At 38.4% G+C, this 21262-nt stretch overlaps 1 protein-coding gene across 2 annotated transcripts in view; it reads right to left on the bottom strand.

The window, feature by feature from the left end:
• The window catches only part of ATRNL1 (attractin like 1), an 843932-nt gene that overhangs the window by 129239 nt on the left and 693431 nt on the right, over nt 1–21262 (bottom strand). For both annotated transcript variants that reach the window (XR_016038801.1, XM_055424575.2), the window contains exon 28: nt 5123–5237. Coding sequence is in view for 1 of the 2 variants with exons in the window: in XM_055424575.2 (XP_055280550.2) it covers nt 5123–5237 (115 nt within the window). In the remaining variant the exon portion in view is untranslated. The remainder of the gene's footprint in view (nt 1–5122; nt 5238–21262) is intronic.

Here is a 21262-nt window from a genome sequence, read left to right as displayed (position 1 = left end):
GTACAGCAGGAATGGAGTGAAACTCATCCTAGGAATCAAGCCCCATCCCGTCATTTCATGCACGTAAAAATACGACCCAGAGATGAAAAGACTTGGCCACCCAGTTAGCTGGTGGCAGAGCTGGATCTAGACCTTGGGAGGGACTTGTGACTCCAAGTCCATTAACTCACACATATGAGCCAAAGTTGTGGTCCTAACACTGCAGGCCACATGTTGTTACTACAAAATGGAGCCATATTTTCATTAGCAGATAGGTCGCGGCATGTACATATTTGCATTCTATCAAACTCCTATAGTTAAATCACCAGGAAGGAGAAATCTACCTTTCTTGTGTCTTAAACCCAATGCTTAGCAGAACCCTCCAGGTCCTTCCTCCTTCATTTGGATATAAAGCTTTTTCCAGAAGAGCGATTGAGAATCCCACTGTATCTTTATCCAGAGAAGCAGAGCGATAAGGTAGAGTCTTGACTGCTGAAGGTCTAGGTGGCCTTGAATTTGACTTCGGGTTTACTCACTCACTGGCACTATTGGCCCTTGGATGTGTCATTTAATCTCTCTTGAGTTTAAGGATAAATATTTTTTTAATTTGTAAAAGTGGGATAATAATAGCTACTTTTCAGGTTCATTAAGAGGATTAAAAGAATTAGTGTATATAAAGAACCTGCTTCAGTGCTCTTGTCCCTCTTGTTCTGCTTTTTGTTATCCTTTCTTCTCATTTGATCAAACCAAAGTTCTCTTCTTGTCATTATTACCCATCATACTATGGATAGACTCTCATTTTAAACATCATACAATATTTCTAGATTTTTCAAAATAATCTGGTCAGCCTACCAAAACTTCAAAGCCTAAAGAAAAAAGAATTTCAAAACCTTAGAACTTCCAGTAGCTTTCATTTTGTTTGTTTTGCCAAACATGAAGCCAGATCAGGGCAAAATTCTACATTTAAGTTAAGCACCTAACTCCTTTCAGGCAGTGGACATTTGGGCCACCAGATTTTTAACTCAGTGATAAAAGTTAATCTGCTTCATATTAGTAAGAATCCATAAGCTATGAAATCCATCATCCTCCATCACAAAGTGACAGCAGTCATGATCATTTTCAATTTATGCTTTTGAAGAGCTCTATTTACTTTGTCTACATTTCATCTTAATGTGACTCTAAAATGCTTGGGGACCTTGCTCTCCAAGGTGACGGGTGATATGCTTGGTTGTTAGGTGCTATGCAGCAGGGTTACTTGATATGCCCTGCTTTCATGGGGACGTCAGCCTTTCAACCACTCTGAGGTCAAGAGAAAGTGGCTGTGTACATATGTCCACAGCAGAAATCCTGCTTTAGCCCAAGAGAGTCTGGCGTGGTTGGCAGTGGTTGTTCATAGGAAATACAAGGATGAAGCAGCAGGTTTACAGAGCTAGGGAGCAGGGAACCTAATTAGCCCAGCACCAGGAGTGCCAAAAAGCCTATTTAGTACTTTTTGCTTTTCTTCTTCTAAGCTACCTAGAGGGAGAATTGCTCATAAACATCTAAATTCATTATATGAAAAAAAAAGGCCAATGAATGGAGTAATCTAAAGGTGGAATCTGCACTTTCTCTTCTGACCTCTGTTAAGATGAGAGCCACAGAAGGGACTCCATGCATTTTAGACAGCCACTAAAAGAGCCATGTCTAATATTACTTGCTAAATAATACTGGAATATAAGAGAATAAAGTCCAAAGACAAGGCCATGTTTTGAATTAAAAAAAAAAAACAAAACACTAGTTGCTACTTAAAAGAGACGACCAGAACTAACCCTTGCTTTTTTTTCTGAATCACTTATTTGTCAGTGCTGACATATAGGCTCTGAGAGAAAGCCACCATGCTCACAGGATGCTTCCGCCTTCTCCATATCCTCAAACTCATCCTTCTCTTAAATGCTTTTATTCATGGTAATGAAGAGTGCATTATGAAAAGCATCATTTGACATTTAGGAAGCTATGTTTCAGAAAAGGGCCTGATTAAAAAATTAGAAATTGTACAAAGTACTGCAAGAGGACTTTTAATCTAATAATTAATGTTTATTCATCTTTGAATAGACACGTTCACATTAGGAGACATAAACAGCCCAAGAGCCAAGAGAAGACTCTGGGCACCCTGTCCTTTACACAGTGGGAATGGAGTTTGTCCATGAGGCTCTTCCTCCACTTTCTTCTTAACTCCCTCTGACCTCTAACCCTGCACCAATGCTGGAGGAGGCTCTTCAGAACATAAGGCTCCTGGTGGTACAATTAGAGAATCAATGAATGGATTCTAGTCCAACTGCTCATTTTATTATTGCTCACTGAGTCTCATAGATAGAAATGGTTGCTCAAGGTCATGTTTCCCAGGTCTCCTATCATTATCATCAGAAATATTTATAAACTGCTTTCTATACACTGTGATAAGCAGAGGCACACATCTTTATCTTCCTGTCAAGATATGAGATGAACCGAACATTAGCAATGAGATAACCAATGTCAACATTTCCCTCTGAAGAGCCAATATGGTGCCCAAACTATCAATGGGGTGCATTTCCTCTCAAATACTGCATGATACTATGATAACTTTTCACTGATGAGGTGCACACCAAATAATCTTGATGAAAAGGGAAAAAAATAAGTCATTTAGTTTGCATGCTGGTGTCAACATTTGCCTTGATTAGAGAAAATGCATATGTGAACATTACAAAATTTCTATTGGTGCTGTCTTTTTTACCCCTGGAAAGTCAAGAGTTTTTCTTAGAAAACATATTGTTTCCCATATCTTAACATAAAAAATTTCAAACACACAGAAAAGTGGGAAGAATTTTACAATGGACTCCAGGCTTCACATCACCTAGATTCTACAATTAACATTTTTTTACTTGCTTTATACCTGTCCATCTGTTCATCCTACTATCCACCCATTAGTAATATTATATCTTTTATGCATTTCAAAATAGACTGCAGACAGAAGACAACATTTTATTTTGAAGAAGTAGAATCAATGAGTTTTCCTATTCTTATAGAGTTAGCTAAAAAAATTATTAGTTTTTTTTCAAGGAAGAACAAACTCATCCTGAATTGCGCACACAGATATTCAACACAGTTCAATGAATAGTCACTGTAAACAGTGTGGTAAATTAACTCAAGGTTTTGTCTACTTTTATCAATCCTGTAGATGTTTTCAGTACTCCTCCAAATGTTTGGCTTTGTGAAGACACGGACTGTAGATTACAGAAAAATAAGCTCTCTCCTATAGATCATAGGAGAAAATTACCTGGAATGTTAGTAATAAATATTTTTGTTGGTGTTTGGCTCTGTACTCTAATACTTTCTAATTATTCCTTGAGTATAGGAATACAGAGATTTACATAAATTCTTTTCATTTATAAAGTGAGTTTTATGATACCTATAGCTCATAAGGATCAACCATCATCCTTGTCATAAGGATCAACCATGAAAAATAGGAAAACACTTTGTAAGGAGCAAAACACTATGTGCATCTAATACAGCATTATGATTAGTAATTGCAATGCATCTGTAATAAAACATAGCTGAGGTAATGGTCCCTACTTCTGTTTGGCCTTTTCAAATCAGTCAAAAAGATTTCAAAGGTTAAAGGGACGGAGTATTGGCAGTTGCCTTCACTCTGCCTGTCAGTACGTCATCTTGTCAAGGATCTGGAAGAACCTTGGTGTGTACCGCATAGACTTGTTTTCATTAGTGAGCTGTTTGTTCTGGACATCATCCCATCCTTGAAATGATACTTCCATTAGCTGGGCACAGTACCTATAATTATCCATCTTATCTGACCAGGGCCAAGCTATTCTGTTTACTGCATCCCATTTACCTTGGTGGTTCTGAAAGGAGAAAGGGGAGGCACTCAACTCAACATACGAGAAGGTTTATTTCATTGAATAAAACAACTCCAAATGAACTGTGGTTAGAAATTCCTACAACAAGATAGCATCAGGTACCATAACTGACAAATTTGGAGGTGATGGAGATCCTCTGTTGGCATACGGAAAAAATTCTATTACATGAATATCTTAAAATTTATAAGCTATAAAGTAGGGTAGCTTCCATTTTTGTATCTTGTTGGGCACAAATCGAGAAAGTAAGAGCAAGGTCAGAGCTAACTAGGAAATTAAGGAAAGAAAAATAAGCAGGGAAAGGAGTTCATCATCAATTTCCATTACTGAAAACCTGCCCACATCTCTTGCACTTTATTTTACCCTTAAGGGGAATCCAAGAGAAAGATAGATTTGAAATCACCCTTACCCTCAAAAAGCATCCATTTCACTAAGAGTTGTTTAGAGAAAACAATTGAGAGAGAACAATTAGAAACTGTGATCAGAAAGAAGAGGATACGTACAAAGAGAAATAGACACACTTTCTGATTTAGTAACAAGTTATACTCAACATTGGGCATCTTTACAATATAGACAATGGTCAAAACAACGAGCAGATCTCTTAAGAGGATACATGGAGTTACCTCGAATTTAAAATACGCTTTTTATGCAGGAAAACACATATCAGAGGAAAAGGCTGGCTGTGCTCAACTAAAGGAGAGGGTCCCCAGGTCTATGAACCGCACCTGGCTGGTGCTGACAGCAAGAACATATCTTAAGTGTTCCAGGATGGATGCATCAAGCTCTTATCCTCCAATGCCACAAAACATTCCAAACATGCAAGTGAGTTACTTAATTAGATTCTATATTTATGAAGCAAGCTTCTAATCGCATTTATAATTTGGCAACCTGTACGATACACACACTGGGAGAAAAGTAGCTGGCCAGAAGGGTCAAGAACTTGCTTGCCCTGCTAGCGAAAGTACTCATTACAATGAACAATTGAAGTGGACATGTACATACATACATGTGTATATTATATACAAATACATACCTATATTCAACATGTATTTCTAAGAGAAACACTGGCAAATCTGAATTTATAGCAAAGCAGATAGCTAGATATCTGGATAGAAGTTGTATTCTAATAAAACTTAACCATACTCTGAATCAGAACCTTGCAAATATCTTTATTATGATATCTGGTAGTATTGTTTATCTCTTCTGTTCCGTCTACATGTTTTGCTTAACTGTTGATGGCACCTCATTCATCTTACCTGACTGCCCAGGGGGAGGGGCACCTGACGGCCCTCGTGGTAGACAAAGAAACACGGTCAGAACTGCAGCTCTGTTCCCAGCACAGGGTTCAATGGCTATTGGTTTGGGTGCTCCCTGAAAAAGAAAATCCATTCTAAATTTGCATTGTTTACATGATACTGTTACTCAACCTTTCTCTTCTGCTTCAGGCAACTAAAATATACATTCTCAGTAGTTGAAGAGACACCACCTTTCAATTTTTAATAGTTGAATTGAGTATTTTATTGTAGTACTATTTTTTTTTTGTAGTGGTGGTCATTTACATTTAGAAAACATTTTTCTTGGAACATGTTAGCATGCGTTTTTGCAATTTTTGAAAAGTACTCATTGCTTTGCTCTATTTTCATCTTTTAATCTCTAACAGAGTTTATTTTTTAGTGAAGTGAGGTTCACAGAAAATTAAGAGGAAGCTGTAGATATTTTCTTTCACTTTCATCAAGAGGATTTTTAGTTCCTCTTCACTTTCTGCCATAAGGGTGGTGTCATCTGCATATCTGAGGTTATTGATATTTCTCCTGGCAATCTTGATTCCAGCTTGTGCTTCATCCAGCCCAGTCTTCCTCATGATGTACTCTGCATATAAGTTAAACAAGCAAGGTGACAATATACAATCTTGACGTACTCCTTTTCCTATTTGGAACCAGTCTGTTGTTCCATGTCCAGTTCTAACTGTTGCTTCCTGACCTGCATACAGGTTTCTCAAGAGGTAGGTCAGGTGGTCTGGTATTCCCATCTCTTTCAGAATTTTCCACAGTGTTGATGAAAGTGAAAGAGGAGAGTGAAAAGGTTGGCTTGAAGCTCAACATTCAGAAAACAAAGATCATGGCATCTGGTCCCATCACTTCATGGGAAATAGATGGGAAAACAGTGGAAACAGTGTCAGACTTTATTTTTGGGGGCTCCAAAATCACTGCAGATGCTGATTGCAGCCATGAAATTAAAAGACACTTACTCCTTGGAAGGAAAGTTATGACCAACCTAGATAGCATATTAAAAAGCAGAGACATTACTTTGCCAACAAAGGTCCGTCTAGTCAAGGCTATGGGTTTTCCTGTGGTCATGTATGGATGTGAGAGTTGGACTGTGAAGAAGGCTGATTGCCAAAGAACTGATGCTTTTGAACTGTGGTGCTGGAGAAGACTCTTGAGAGTCCCTTGGACTGCAAGGAGATCCAACCAGTCCATCCTAAAGGAGATCAGTCCTGGGTGTTCATTGGAGGGACCGATGCTGAAGCTGAAACTCCAACACTTTGGCCACCTGATGTGGAGAGCTGACTCATTTGAAAAGAGCCTGATGCTGGCAAAGATTGAGGGCAGGAGGAGAAGGGGACGACAGAGGATGAGATGGTTGGATGGCATCACCGACATAACGGACATGGGTTTGGCTATACTCCGGGAATTGGTGATGGACAGGGAGGCCTGGCGTGCTGCGGTTCATGGAATAGCAAAGAGTCAGACATGACTGAGTGACTGAACTGAACTGATAGATATTTTCCATAAACCCACTGCCCATGCACAGCCTCCCTGATTATTAACATCCCCACTAGGGTAGCACATTTGTAAAAACTGATTAACCTAGAATGACACATTTCTAGCAACCAGAGTCCACAGTTACATTAGAGTTCACTCTTGGCGCTGTATGTGCTTGGACAGAAATATAATGCCATGTATTCATCACAACAGTATCATATAGAATAGTTTTGTGTGCTCAGTCACTCCAGTCTTGTCCGACTCCTTGAGATCCCATGGACTGTAGCCCGTTAGGCTCCTCTGTCCATGGAATTCACCAGGTAAGAATACTTGCTTGAGTGGGGTGCCTAGCCCTCCTCCAGGGGATCTTCCCAACCCAGGGATCAAACCTGTGTCTCCTGTGACTCCTGCATTGCAGACAGATTCTTTACTGCTGAGCCAGGAGGGAAGCCCATAGCATAGTTTAACTGCCCTTAAAATCCTTTGTTCTCTGCCTGCAACTCCAGGAAATTACTGATCTTTTTATTGTCTCCATAGGTTTGCCTTTTCCAAAAGTCATATCATATAGTTGAAACCTTATAGTATTTAGCTTTTTCATATTGACTTATTTCACTTAAAAATACACATATAATGTTTGTCTGTGTCTTTTCAATGTTTAGTGCTCCATAATATTCCATTGTCTTAATGTATTATACTTTATTTATCTATTCAGCTACTGAAGGACATCTTGATTGCTTCCAAACTTTGGCAATGATGAATAAAGCTGCCCAAAACATCCATGAACAAGCTTTTGTGAGGACATAAATTCTCAACTCCTGTGAGTAAATATTAAGGAGCATGACTACTGGATCACACAGTACCTTGTGTCATTTAACACTAAATCCTGGCACACTGTAGAGGTCAACAGGCTTACATCTGAATAAATAAATGTATTTCAACATATTTGATATTTGATATGTAGTCTGTGAGCCACATAGTTGTGTAACTTCTGTTGCTTTTTCACAATTGTTTCTTCTCACCAACGATAGTCTATCTAATCAAATTATCACAATCCCAAAATATTCTATCTTTAAAAATATTTTCCCAGTTTTATTGAGACATAACTGACATAGAGCAAGACACATCTTTAATATCATTTCAGTGAAATACGTATGTAATAATCACCCATCAATATATTTTTAAATTAATTAATTAACTGTAATTTGGCTACCCTGGGTCTTCATCCTGTTCATAGGCTTCCTCTAGTTGTGGCAAGTGGGGGCTACTTTCTAGTTTTAGTGTGAGGGCTTCTCATTGTGGTGGCATCTCATTGCAGAGCACTGGCTCTAGGGCACTGGCTTAGTGTTGTCCCATGGTAAGTGTAATCTTCTTGGACCAGGGATGGAATTCATGTCCCGTGCACTGGCAGGTGGATTGTAAACCACTAGACCACCAGGGAGGTCCCCACCGATGCATTTGTATTAAATAATATAACTTTTGGTTCAGTTCAGTTGCTCAGTCTTTGCAAACCCACGGACTGCAGCACGCCAGGCCTCCCTGTCCATCACCAACTCCTGGAGTTTACTCAAACTCATGTCCATTGAGTCAGTGATGCCATCCAACCATCTCAACCTCTGTTGTCCCCTTCTCCTCCTGCCTTCAATCTTTCCCAGCATCAGGGTCTTTTCAAATGAGTCAGTTCTTCATATCAGGTGGCCAAAGTATTGGAGTTTCAGCTTCAGCATCAGTCCTTCCAATGAATATTCAGGAAAGATTTCCTTTAGGATGGACTTGTTGGATCTCCTTGCAGTACAAGGGACCCTTAAAAGTCTTCTCCAACACCAAAGTTCAAAAGCATAAATTCTTTGGCGCTCAGCTTTCTTTATAGTCCAACTCTCACATCCATACATGACTACTAGAAAAACCATAGCTTTAACTAGATGGACCTTTGTTGGCCAAGTTATGTCTCTGCTTTTTAATACGCTATAACTTTAGAAATAAAATAAATGAACACATGAAAATGATTACACATGATGCTAGTACTTTATTAAGTACTTACTATGGATTAGGTGTTCGAAGTGCTCTATATATTAATAAATGTACACAACCAGAAAGCAGCATGGCTGAGATTTTAACACAGGTAGGCTGTCTCCTGAGTCGATGTTCTTAGCAACACAATGCAGTTTATCATATTATGAATGTAGGAAAATTCATGCACCCACACACATACACATAAACACACGTGTTAGTGCACATGTGTGAACACATACAATCCATGTACACACATGTGAACAATAGCACATACAGAATTTAAGTTTAAATACAATGTCAAAGGCTTTCTCTGCATCTATTGAGATAATCATATGATTTTTATTTTTCAGTTTGTTAATGTGGTGTATTATGTTGACTGATTTGCGGATATTGAAGAATGAAGTAAGCCAGAAAGAAAAACATCAATACAGTATATAACGCATATATATGGAATTTAGAAAGATGGTAACCTTAAGCCTTTATACGAGACTGCAAGAGACATAGGTATATAGAACAGTCTTTGGGACTCTGTGGGAGAGGGTGAAGGTGGGATGACTGGGGAGAATGGCAATGTGGCATGTATATTATCATACGTGAAATGAATCACCAGTCCAGGTTCGATGTATGATACAGGATGCTTGGGGCTGGTGCACGGGGGTGACCTGGAGGGAGGATATGGGGAAGAGGGAGGTGGGAGGGGGGTTCAAGAAAGGGAACACATGTACACCCGGGGTGGATTCGTGTCAATGTATGGCAAAACCAACCAATATATTAATGTAAGGTAATTTGCCACCAATAAAATAAATTAAAAAAATATATAATGTCACCTTTGAAACAACAGGAATGTCATATTACCTGAGGAATGCTGATTTTGGCAATTTCCCTCAAAAAGTGCACGTGGGACATGCTTGCCTTATCAAAGAAACATCTATACATAAAGGCAAAATTAAATAGAAGAAAACGTGCCACTACTTTAATTTTTAGAATAAATGATTTGTTTAGTCTTGACTATTTCACTTTAAAAGTGCAGGTAAGACATGGTTGACTTATCAAAGTAACATCTAAACATAAAGCCACAATTAAATAGAAGAAAAAACACCACTGCTTTAGTTTTTAGAACAAATACCTTGTTTAGTCTTTTATTTTAAACTGATATCTGAATTGCTCAGAAGAAACACAGACATATGTATTCATCCACCTAAAATATTTTAGAATACTGCCCGTTTCAGAAAGTTTAACGAGGCATTAAAGATAAAATATGTCCCTTTTCATGTAAAACTTAGACTGGAATTTCTGGTGACAACAGTTTTATGTGGTTATAAAGGATTTCTCCTTTATAGTGATATAAATCTCATGTTTTAAAATTATCCTCATACAGGTAGATTTTGGGAATTTTCGAAATAAAGGTGAAAGTGGCCATGGTAATAGAAGAAAAGGGCATAAAAATCTTCCGAGAAAATGCTGCAAGCCGTGTTGCAATACCTGTTTCAAGTTACATGGTCTATGGTTTTCCCCTTTAAAGCTTACATTTAATTTAACAGACATATTTTTGAAAATGTTAAGCCAAAATCAGCATAAGTACATAGATATTCTTCGATATTTAGAGAATAGGCTTGTCATATTCCAAAGATAACAGAAAAATACTACGAATGTTTTGAACCATATTTCTAGGCTCCTGAAATTTATCCTAATTTAATAAATGCAAAGTATATGTAAAGGTCAATTGGTTAAAATATACTAAGAGAAGATAGAATGAATTCATGCTTAAATGATGGTGATATATTGGAAATACTCAAGTCCCTTTTAATACACCTAAGAAATAATTCATCATTTCCACCATCAGGCAAGGTTTTCTTTGCTATTTTGTTCTTAAGCACTCAATGAAAGTGAAAAAGTGAAAGTGTTAGTCAATCAGTCGTGTCCGACTCTGCAATCTCATATACTGTATCCTGCCAGGCTCTCTCCAGGGAATTCCACAAGTAAGAATACTGGAGTGGGTTGCCATTCTGTCCTCCAGGGGATCTTCCTGATCCAGGGATTGAATTCGGGTCCCCCACATTGCAGGTGGATTCTTTACCATCTGAGCCACCAGGGAAGCCCTAAGCACTCAATAGCACTACTACTCAAAATATCCAAAGCCACGCTGAAACACTTGATTATAAAACTAAGAACGATTTCACAATTATAACACACACACACAACAACAACCACCAGTTGAGAAACAGTGCTTCTTGGTTTACAAGATTTATAAAAATGCAAAACAATTTGAGAGTACATCAGCTGAGAAATAGCTAACATTTATTAAGTGCTTACAATGTGTCTTGTGCATATTATGTGTTGTCAGGCTACATTTCTGCTGCTTTAAGCACTAGAAGAAAAGGTTTTAAACATCAGACACCAAGGCCCAAAGCACCAACTGAGAGAAAAATTACTTAAAAAAAAAATACAAAAAAAACCCTGTAAATATCAAATAGAAAATGGCTTAATTATTTAATACTTTAAAACTTTAGAGAGTCAGCAACAGATAAAAGACAGTGTAATAAAATATCTTGACCGTGGGAAAGAAATTATTTGCATAGAGGCCACTTCTGTAGAATCTTCCTTAAAATAATTCTCTTACTCTTAATTTTACTGCTATTGCACACAAAACATTCAGAAATTTCATTCTATTGATAGGCTATATGAAAGGAGATTATAATCCTATTTTAAAATCAAATTGGCTTACAACTTTCTCTATTTTTAGCTATAAAATTTTCATAAAAGGATATTAGCAAAAATATGAATTATTCATTATGTTTAAAATATTAGTGACTAGCACAGCTCTTTGACACTTCTGGCAGAAATTCATATAATTTAAAAAATTATTTCCAAAGACTCTGTGGCAAATATTACTTTCAATAAAGTATTTTAAACAAAAAAGAGAATCACTTTATATCACAGAAAATAGCAAAACCCCCCGAAAGATATTCAGCAATAAATACATAGCCATGAATCAAAATCATTTCACAATGACATAACATGTTCACTGAACTGTGCAATTTATCATACATTTTCCATGGCTGCCTTTGAAGGAGATAAGGCATGGGTTTGTTTGCCCACAGCACCCAGCAACTGTGATTTACTTCTGGGCATTTTCATATTTGTTGTACCGAAAGAACCAGGCGTTAGACCGTGCCAGAAAACATCACTGACAGTTATGTAATTAGCAGTCCTTGTTTATTAAGCATGTGGAGATTTTACAAAAGACTTGTTTTGTTCACAGCAGTTATTTCTGAAACTACTGTGCTCATATCTTCAAGTTCTGGCTTTTTTGGGGAGCAATTCTAAAATTCTCCATTTTTGAGCTATCAAAGACCAGCAAGTTACCAGAGAAGCTTCTGAAATCATAAGGATTTTCAAGATTACAGTTCTTAAAACTTCCAGTCACATATTCTGAAACGGAAACCACCTTGTGAACCTGGGGTCTGTCCTGGAAAACTGCTGCTATAAGAACCCCTGGATGTTTAGAAGACTTCAGTGGGCAAAAGTTGGCTGTCTGTTCCTTCCTCCAGTGTTTGCTTCTCAAAGAGTGAGTGAAGGAGGAAGTGGGAGACATAGAAATCACACTGAAGCCCATCACTGGAAACTAACCCCAGAAGCTGAGGATTTGAGAGAATTATATGTAACTGATGGATTAGGAAGTGGCTACCCACTCCAGTATTCTTGCCTGAAAAAATCCCATGGACAGAGGAACCTGGTGGACTATAGTCCATGGGGTTGCAAAGAGTCAGACGTGACTGAGAATGCACGCATATATAACTGAATCACCTTACTGTACACCTGAAATACTGTGAATCAACTATACTTCATTAAAAAAATAAAACAGAAAACAAAAGCAAAACTTTTAATACTGCCAAAGCAGGGCTTGCCAACTCAAATTACTTCAAGGAACAGCTCACATTTATTAAGTGCTTACGATATGCCTTATGTTATGCCAATTGTTTACATGGACTTAATCCTACTCCAAAAACTTCAAGGAACAGCTCACATTTATTAAGTGCTTACGATATGCCTTATGTTATGCCAATTGTTTACATGGATTTAATCCTACTCCAAAAAGGGCTCCAAAATCACTGCAGATGCTGATTGCAGCTATGAAATTAAAAGATGCTTACTCCTTTGAAGGAAAGTTATGACCAACCTAGACAACATATTAAAAAGCAGAGACATTACTTTGCCAACAAAGGTCTGTCTAGTCAAGGCTATGGTTTTTCCAGTGGTCATGTATGGATGTGAGAGTTGGACTGTGAAGAAAGCTGAGCGCCGAAGTATTGATGCTTTTGAACTGTGGTTGGAGAAGATTCTTGAGAGTCCCTTGTACTGCAAGGAGATCCAACCAGTCCATCATAAAGGAGATCAGTCCTGGGTGTTCATTGGAAGGACTGATGCTAAAGCTGAAACTCCAATACTTTGGCCACCTCATGCAAAGAGTTGACTCATTGGAAAAGACCTTGATGCTGGGCGGGAATGGGGGCAGGAGGAGAAGGGCACGACAGAGGATGAGATGGCTGGATGGCATCACCGACTCGATGGACATGAGTTTGCGTGAACTCCAGGAGTTGGTGATGGACAGGGAGGTCTGGCGTGCTGCGATTCATGGGGTCACAAAGAGTCGGACACGAATGAGCAACTGAACTGAACTGAACTGAACTGAATCCTACTCCAAGAGGTAGGGGCTAGTCCTATTTCATAAATTATGACACTGAAGCTCAAAGAGTTTATGTGACATAACTAAGGTTGCAGACCTAACAGGTGAACAAGCTAGTATTTGGAAAAATATAGCTATCTTCTGACCTTGTATGCCTAACCATTATGCATACTGCCTGTAATAGGTAAGCAGACTGTCTTAACCTGTAGAGTAAGACAGTTAAAAGTGATGGGCACCACAGTTAACTGGAAAATACAAGATTTATTTAGAACATTCACCCTCAAAAATTTTGCTGCCAAACAAAAAGTCTATGTGTTAAAATGGGCTGAGAGCCACCACTTTGTAAAATCGAATTCACAATGACAATTCAGAGTTGCCAGGCTCTTGTGTCTACCCACTTACCAAACTTCATCTTTTAATCTGCACAAGCGCCATGTTTTAGTCAATGTAAGTGCTTACTCTTTAATACTCGCCCCCGGGGTTTCCAGAATCTGATCCTTCTTCATTCATAATATTCCTACTGTCCGGGAGATCCTTCCTATAGATCTCTAATTTTCCTAAAATTATACATCTCTCATAGACAACTCATGCATGAAGCTTCCTCTGGTCCGAGGTATGTAGTCTCTCCCTCCTTAGTTCTTTAATTGTTATGGCCCTTTTCATTTTCCGAATGACACTTAAGCAAGTGTACTGTCTTCTCACTGGAACAAGCTCTTTGAGGGCAGGTCCAATTTCTTATTCATGTCTACTGACCTTGTACCCACTTCCTGTCTTGAACTGTGTTACCTTTAGGGGATAGCTGTTTCCCGATCTTATAGTCAAAGATTGATCCCAATCTTAGAAGGTTTATAAGATAGATAAGATTTATAATCTTATAACAATCATAAGATTTTTTTCCCAATCTTTTAGTAAAAGTATAGGTATTGATGTACATGTTGTATATCTCTATTAGATTCCTGCTCCTCCAAGGCAGATATCAAGTTACTCTTTCTTTTCTGCCTTACCTAAAACATCCAATGGGGTGGTGGCGGTGGAGTAGGGGGTGGAGGGAAGGTTCCCAGTGGTACAGTTGTAAAGAATCCACCTGCCAGTGCAGGAGATGTAGGTTAGATCCCTGGGTCAGGAAGATTCCTTGGAGTAGGAAATGGCCACCCACTTCAGTATTTTCGCGTGGGAAATCACGTGGACAGAGGAGCCCGGCGGGCTACAGTCCATGGGCTCACAAAGGGTCAGACAAGACTCAGTGACTGAGCACACACACAGCATCTAATGGAATGCATTTTTACACATGGTAAGTGAATTAGTAAATGAAAGAATATATGGAGTCATCATACGGAGGGATATGGTGGGCGTGACTCAGTTTCTATCCAAATTATGAAATATTAAAGGGATAAAATAAAACACTGAAAAAGAATATTAGCTAACGTTTACTGAGTACTTACTAAGAGCCAAGAGCTGCGCTAAGCACTATATTTGATTATTGTTTTATTTTCTATTTTATACAGATGAATGAATTGAAATTCAGAGAAATCAGACAATATTCTCAGGGTGACACAGCTAGAAAGTGGCAGGTTTAGGATTGGAACCCAGGTCTGTTTAATTATAGTATCTTAACTCTTCACCACTGTATGATACTGTTAAAAAATATAGCTCAGGAAGTCAAGAAGTTTCTCATTCTCTCAGCTTGACTATTAATAGGAGGAATCAACTTAAGATATCATATATAAAAATTATATATGTGTATCTGCCCCATTTCTGAGCAGGGCTCAGAACACTTGAGGTCTAGAACCAGTTCTGCCCGTATCTAGTTGTGTGATCCTGGGCTTATTACTGAGTCCAATTTTCCCAAGTGTAAAACGAACAAGTAGGCTGGATGATTTTAGGATCTCTTTAACATTCTGTGACTATGATTTATGGACAACCTTCAGAATGTGTGACATAACAATATCTAACACTTACTCTAAGTACAGTGAAATTTGAAATTTTCAATCTTTAGTAATATTTTTTTCCATTCAGGTACTTTAAATGACACATCTAATTTTTAAAGCACATTATTATACATACATCATATATTACTAAATGGCCACCATCGCATGCCAGAAAAGCAATTAGAAAATTGAATCAAGGAATTAAGGATTAATGTGGATATGTTATACCTGTCATCAGTAATAAGTGTTTTGACAATGACAGAATAAAGTCTGACAGTATGCACAAATACTAATCTGATATATGAGTGAAATATTAAAAATGCAAACAACTGCACATTAATCACTCTAACATTTCCCTATTAGAACACTTTTAATGCTATTCTTATCCAAATCCATTTATAAATAAAAATGAGTCTTTCTCAACAGCTTGCACAAGCTGGTAGTTGCAGTTTAATGAGTATTTATATTGATATAAAATTTAGTTTTTAGTCACATTAGTAAAATATAATTAATTTACAGAACATAGAATTAAGTCAGTCTGACGGTCTGGCTCACAACTGATCAACTGTGTTGATTCTGTAGGATCAACAAATGCCAAGATTCCAGATCTCAGAAACAGATTCTCCGATTTTGTTGTTTAGACTTGAGAGAAAACCGAAAGTAAAAATCATATTCCCTCCTTATTTACCATTTGCATGAAATGATAAAGGAAAAAAACACATTAGCTAGCTTTACTTGCTAGGAGAATTATTCACATTAATAAAGGAAATTAAGCTAATGGACACTCTCAAAACCAGGGTTAAACTGCATTAGGAGAAAATTCAAAGAGAATAAGGTATTACATGTGGGAATAGGTGAAGGAATAAAACATAATTCACAGGATCAGTATGCTGCTCATGCAGTTCCAAACGTATTCCTATCATAAGCTTAATTTTCATATCATACCAAATATTTTGTTCTTTGTTAAAATGTCTCTGTATTCAATCTCAGTTCATAATCTCACTGCACACACTTGCACACACACACACACACACACACATATACACACATTTTAAGGTTTATATCTATAGTAAAATATAGAGTTTCACTGAGCTTTACTGTTATTTTAATTGTGTGGCACTGATTTGGGGATCAAATAGGCTAGATTATGACAGCAGTTATTCTGCCACTTGTTTTCTCACAGGTATTTAGGGCCCCCAAAATGAAGATATTATCTCTTTTTGAGATATGATATAATCATGCTTTGCCCCTGAGTTGGTCAATACATAGGCATGTTAATAGGGGGTGATTTTGAACAGATTATCTTTAAAAGTTGATCCCTGGTATTATTTTTCAAAAACTTGAAATAGATTATCTATTATATAATTGCCATAATTAGATTTTTTTACAACCTGTACTTTTCTTCATAGCTCTGTGCAAAAAGCAACCTAACCATTATACTTTATGTATTAATTTCAAAACTGGGACCATCCTTTCTGACCTCAGAAAGCACTGCTAAGTATGAGACAAATGTGTCTGTCAAATCAGCTGGCTTCCCATCTTGCTTCAGCCCACCCTGTGCTCTTGTTCAGATAATTTCATCCACCCAGATTACTTGCCAACATCTACTATTTGCACACTATTTGCACTCAATCTGCAAGAAGCCATCCAGGTCATTTCTGGCCATTCCGGCACCTTCTCACTCTACTCTATCTCAATAATTAGGAGTAAGTTATTTTTCCTGTTGTAACCACTGAGAGGAAGTATAATATAGTGGTTAAGAGAACAACCATTAGCAACCGCTGCCTGGGTTCAAGTCACTGAACCTCTGTGCCTCAAGTTTCTCAGCTATAAAACTGAGCTACCTATCCTTCTGCATGGGGCTTCCCAGGTGGCTCAGTGGTAAAGAACTTGCCTGCCAATGCAGGAGACATAACAGACGTGGGTTCGATCCCTGGGTTGGGAAGATCCCCTGGAGGAGGAAATGGCAACCCACTCCAGTATTCTTGTCTGGAGAATCCCATGGACAGAGGAGCCTGGCGGGTTACACTCCATGGGGTTGCAAAGAGTCAGACGTGACTAAGCACACACACATACCTTCCTCATAGTGTTGTTATGAGGATTAAAGGTTATATATTATATACACATAGAATGCATATTATATACAGATAAGATATATGAATTTTATGTGTGTGTATACACTGTAAACACTGGATGTAAACACTGGACTGTTACATGTTTCCAGGCTTCTACACATTTTCCAGAGAAGAGATGACTGACAAAGATGAAGCCTGCTCATTTAAAGAGTTGATGATTGATTTCTTTTCTTCTGCAGAGTGATAAGTGAGACTTTGTACCATCATAATTGAATGATACAGAGCATTAGAAATATGGTAAAAATTTCCAAGGAGAAGGATGTGTTGGGAAATGACCCATTCTCTTAAAAAGGTGCAAGTTGGTAGCAACAGACTCAGTTTCTTCATCACAGTGAAAGTTGATCGAAACCATAAACTTGAGCTTTTTAGTGGGTGTATAATATGAACCTTCGGAGAAGGCAATGGTAAGCCACTCCAGTACTCTTGCCTAGAAAATCCCGTGGATGGAGGAGCCTGGTAGGCTGCAGTCCATGGGGTCGCTAAGAGTCGGACACGACTGAGCGACTTCACTTTCACTTTTCACTTTCACACACTGGAGAAGGAAATGGCAACCCACTCCAGTGTTCTTGCCTGGAGAATCCCAGGGATGGGGGAGCCCGGTGGGCTGTAGTCCACAGGATTGCACAGAGTCGGACACGACTGAAGTGACTTAGCAGTAGCATACACACGCACACTCACACACACCTGAGAAGGAATGGCAACCCACTCCAGTACTCTTGCTTGGAGAATCCCATGGATGGAGGAGCCCTGTGGGCTGTAGTCCACAGGGTTGCAAAGAGTCTGAATGACTGAGCGACTTACACCACACACACACACACACACACACACACACACGTATCTCACAGTACTTGATAAAGTCAGCTATTATTATTATGATGCCATTCTGCCCACTTCCCATTTTGCTTTATTATTATTTTCCATCCCATTAAAGAATATGCTCAACTCAAAATTAAGCTGTCTAAAGGCAAATACCATATTTTTAAAAGCTCTGTTAATGGCTTGAAATTAATTAATTAAGACATTAAGCCTCCAAGACAGAATTCTATTGTGGGCTTCTAGAGTGGGAAAAATCTGTTCTCAGTGCCAAATTTCCGACCTGTGTCATATCAACACTGTTTCTGTGTACCTGCCCATTTTTTCATTTTAGTTCTCTGTTTTTATCGGGGACTCTGATCTGACTGTGAGCATTATGAGCTACATACAGTAAACTTGTCCTGGCACCTAAGACTGTGTGTTCAATAAATATTTCATGGATTAATGAGTATTTGATTTTTCTTTTCCAAATTGGGTACAAGGTAAATCCCTAAAAGTTGTGACAAAAAAGTTATAAAGAGAAGCTTAGTCTACAGCAGATAGATATAAATCAGTAGGAACTTAGAAAATCAAGATACTGGTATCTCTGTGTGTTTTGATCCTTTCCAAAACACATTACGTCATAAATGCATGATGTGACCTTAGTCATGCAGCTGATAGATCAACTCAATTTAAAACGTAAGTGTGTGGGACTTCCCTAGTGGTCCAGTGGTTAAAACTCTGCACTCCCAATGCAAGGGCCAGGGTTCAATCCCTGGTCAGGGAGCTAGGAGCCCATATGCTTCACAGTGAGGAAAACAAAACAAAAGGTAAATGTGTTAGGCCCCCTGCTGGCACATGGGGATACAGCATGACACAGGCACGGTGCCTGCCCTGGCAAAGCTTTCTTCCAGACAATGGGACTGGGGGCTGTCAGAGCTAAATGCATTCACAGAGTTATGGGGGTAGGAGTGGAGGGAGAAGGAGGATTTGGGTAATTCTCTGGGGAAGGACTTGACCTTGCAGAGGATGACTATGAAGGACGGAGCGTTCTGACAGAAGGAAAAGCATGAATGCAGAGGCATAAAGGCACGTAACTTGTTTGGGAAATTACTAGAAGTTCATGGTGGGTCCAGCCTTGGAAGCGCTGAGGAGACCAGGACAAGAGCAGGTCAGAGAGGAAAGCAGGGTCCTCTGTGAAACAGGACTCTCATGAGCCCCTTCACATCCTTCCTGGTCAGGACCGAGATTATCAACACCTGCTTACAAAGTTATACCCAGATGCTCAGATGGAAACTGACGAGTGCAGAACACAGTGGGCCTCTGTGCAGCCTTCACCGAGACCTGCTGCAAATCATCCCCAGTGGACACCCACAGACTTTTCTTTCTCAGGAACTCACAACGCTTTTTTATCAAACTACTGTTCACATCTGTGATATCAATTAATTAAACTATTGTTCACATCTGTGATACCATGTGAACATTAAAACATTTATTCCTTCAATCATAAGACTAAATCAAGAAGCTCTGTGAAAACTAGCCGTCAGCAGAAAAAATAAAAGTGCAGACATGGCAATATTCTTAATGAGGAATCAAATGTTAATAGATCCAGCATAATAAATGAATTTCTGGTATGATGATTATTATACCAATCACAGCCTATTATAAGTAAGGAAAGCATGAACAAAATTCTGAATGAAAGATCTTACCTAACTGGTTATGAAAACATGAATGTAATTAAAATACAGCAAAACCTACCTAAATCTCTAAGGGAATGAGTCATTCTGGATGACAGACTTTTTTCCAAAAAGTTGGACATTAGCCCTATAAAGACTTTGCTATTTTGGGAATTTTTTTTTTTTTAGTAAGGGTGAAGTCTCTTAAAATAAATATCCATTTCTCTGCTTCTCAACCAGACTATAAGATACTATAGGGAATTTAACATTATCTCCATGTCCCATGGTCACTATTATGAGTATAAATTTCCATAATATACTGAGGATACATGAAGTTGCAAATATATGTATGAATACGTACATTAAATGAATTGAAGGCCTGAAACCACAAATCTCCTGGAAGAGAATAGGTAGAACACTCTTTGACATAAATCATAGCAGTATTTCTTTGAATCTGTCTCCTAAAGCAAAAGTAAGCAAACGAAACCTAATCAAACTTAAAAGCTTTTGCACAGCAAAGGAAACCACTGACAAAATGAAAAGACAACCTACTGAATGGGAGGAAATATTTGCAAATGATGACCAATGATGCTGAAGCTCCAATACTTTGGCCAATGGATACAAAGAGCAGACTCATTGGAAAAGACCCTGATGCTGGGAAAGACTGAGAATAGGAGAAGGGGATGACAGAGGATGAGATGGTTGGATGGCATTGCTGGCTCAATGAACATGAGTTTGAGCAAACTCCAGGGGATAGTGAACAACACGGAAGCCTGGTGTGCTGTATTCCATGGGGTCGCAAACAGCTGGACAGGACTTAGCACCTAAACAATAAACAAATTTTGGTTAATGTAGAAAATATATAAATATCTCATACAAATCAATATAAAAAATGATCTGATTAAAAAATGAACAGAAGACCTGAATAGAAATAAGAAGATATACAGATGGCCAGTAGGCATATAAAAAAAGTGCTCGGTGCTAAACGTCAGAGAAATGTAAATCAAAGCCACGATGAGATATTACTTCACACCTGTCAAAATAGCTATCATCAGAAAGTCTACAAATAACAAATGTTGGCAAGAATGTGGCGAAAGGGAATCATAGTACCCTGTTAGTAGAACTGTAAATTGGTGCAGTCACTATGGAAAACAGTATGAAGCTTGCTCAAAAAGTTAAAAATAAAACTATTATATGATCCAGCAATTCTTTACCAGCTGAGCTACCAGGGAAGCCCCCAGCAATTCCACTGTTGGGTATATATGAAGAAGGAAAAACACTATTCTTGAAAGATACATGCACCCCAATGTTCATAGCAGTATAATTTACAATAGCCAACATATGGGAGCAACCTACGTATCCACCAACAGATGAAGAGATGAAGAAGATGTGATATTTATATA

Source organism: Moschus berezovskii, chromosome 12 (assembly GCF_049115385.1).
Source record: "Moschus berezovskii isolate FMDL1 chromosome 12, NW_MosBer_1.0, whole genome shotgun sequence".
NCBI lineage: Eukaryota > Metazoa > Chordata > Mammalia > Artiodactyla > Moschidae > Moschus > Moschus berezovskii.
This window is presented reverse-complemented; position numbering and strand designations above follow the sequence as displayed.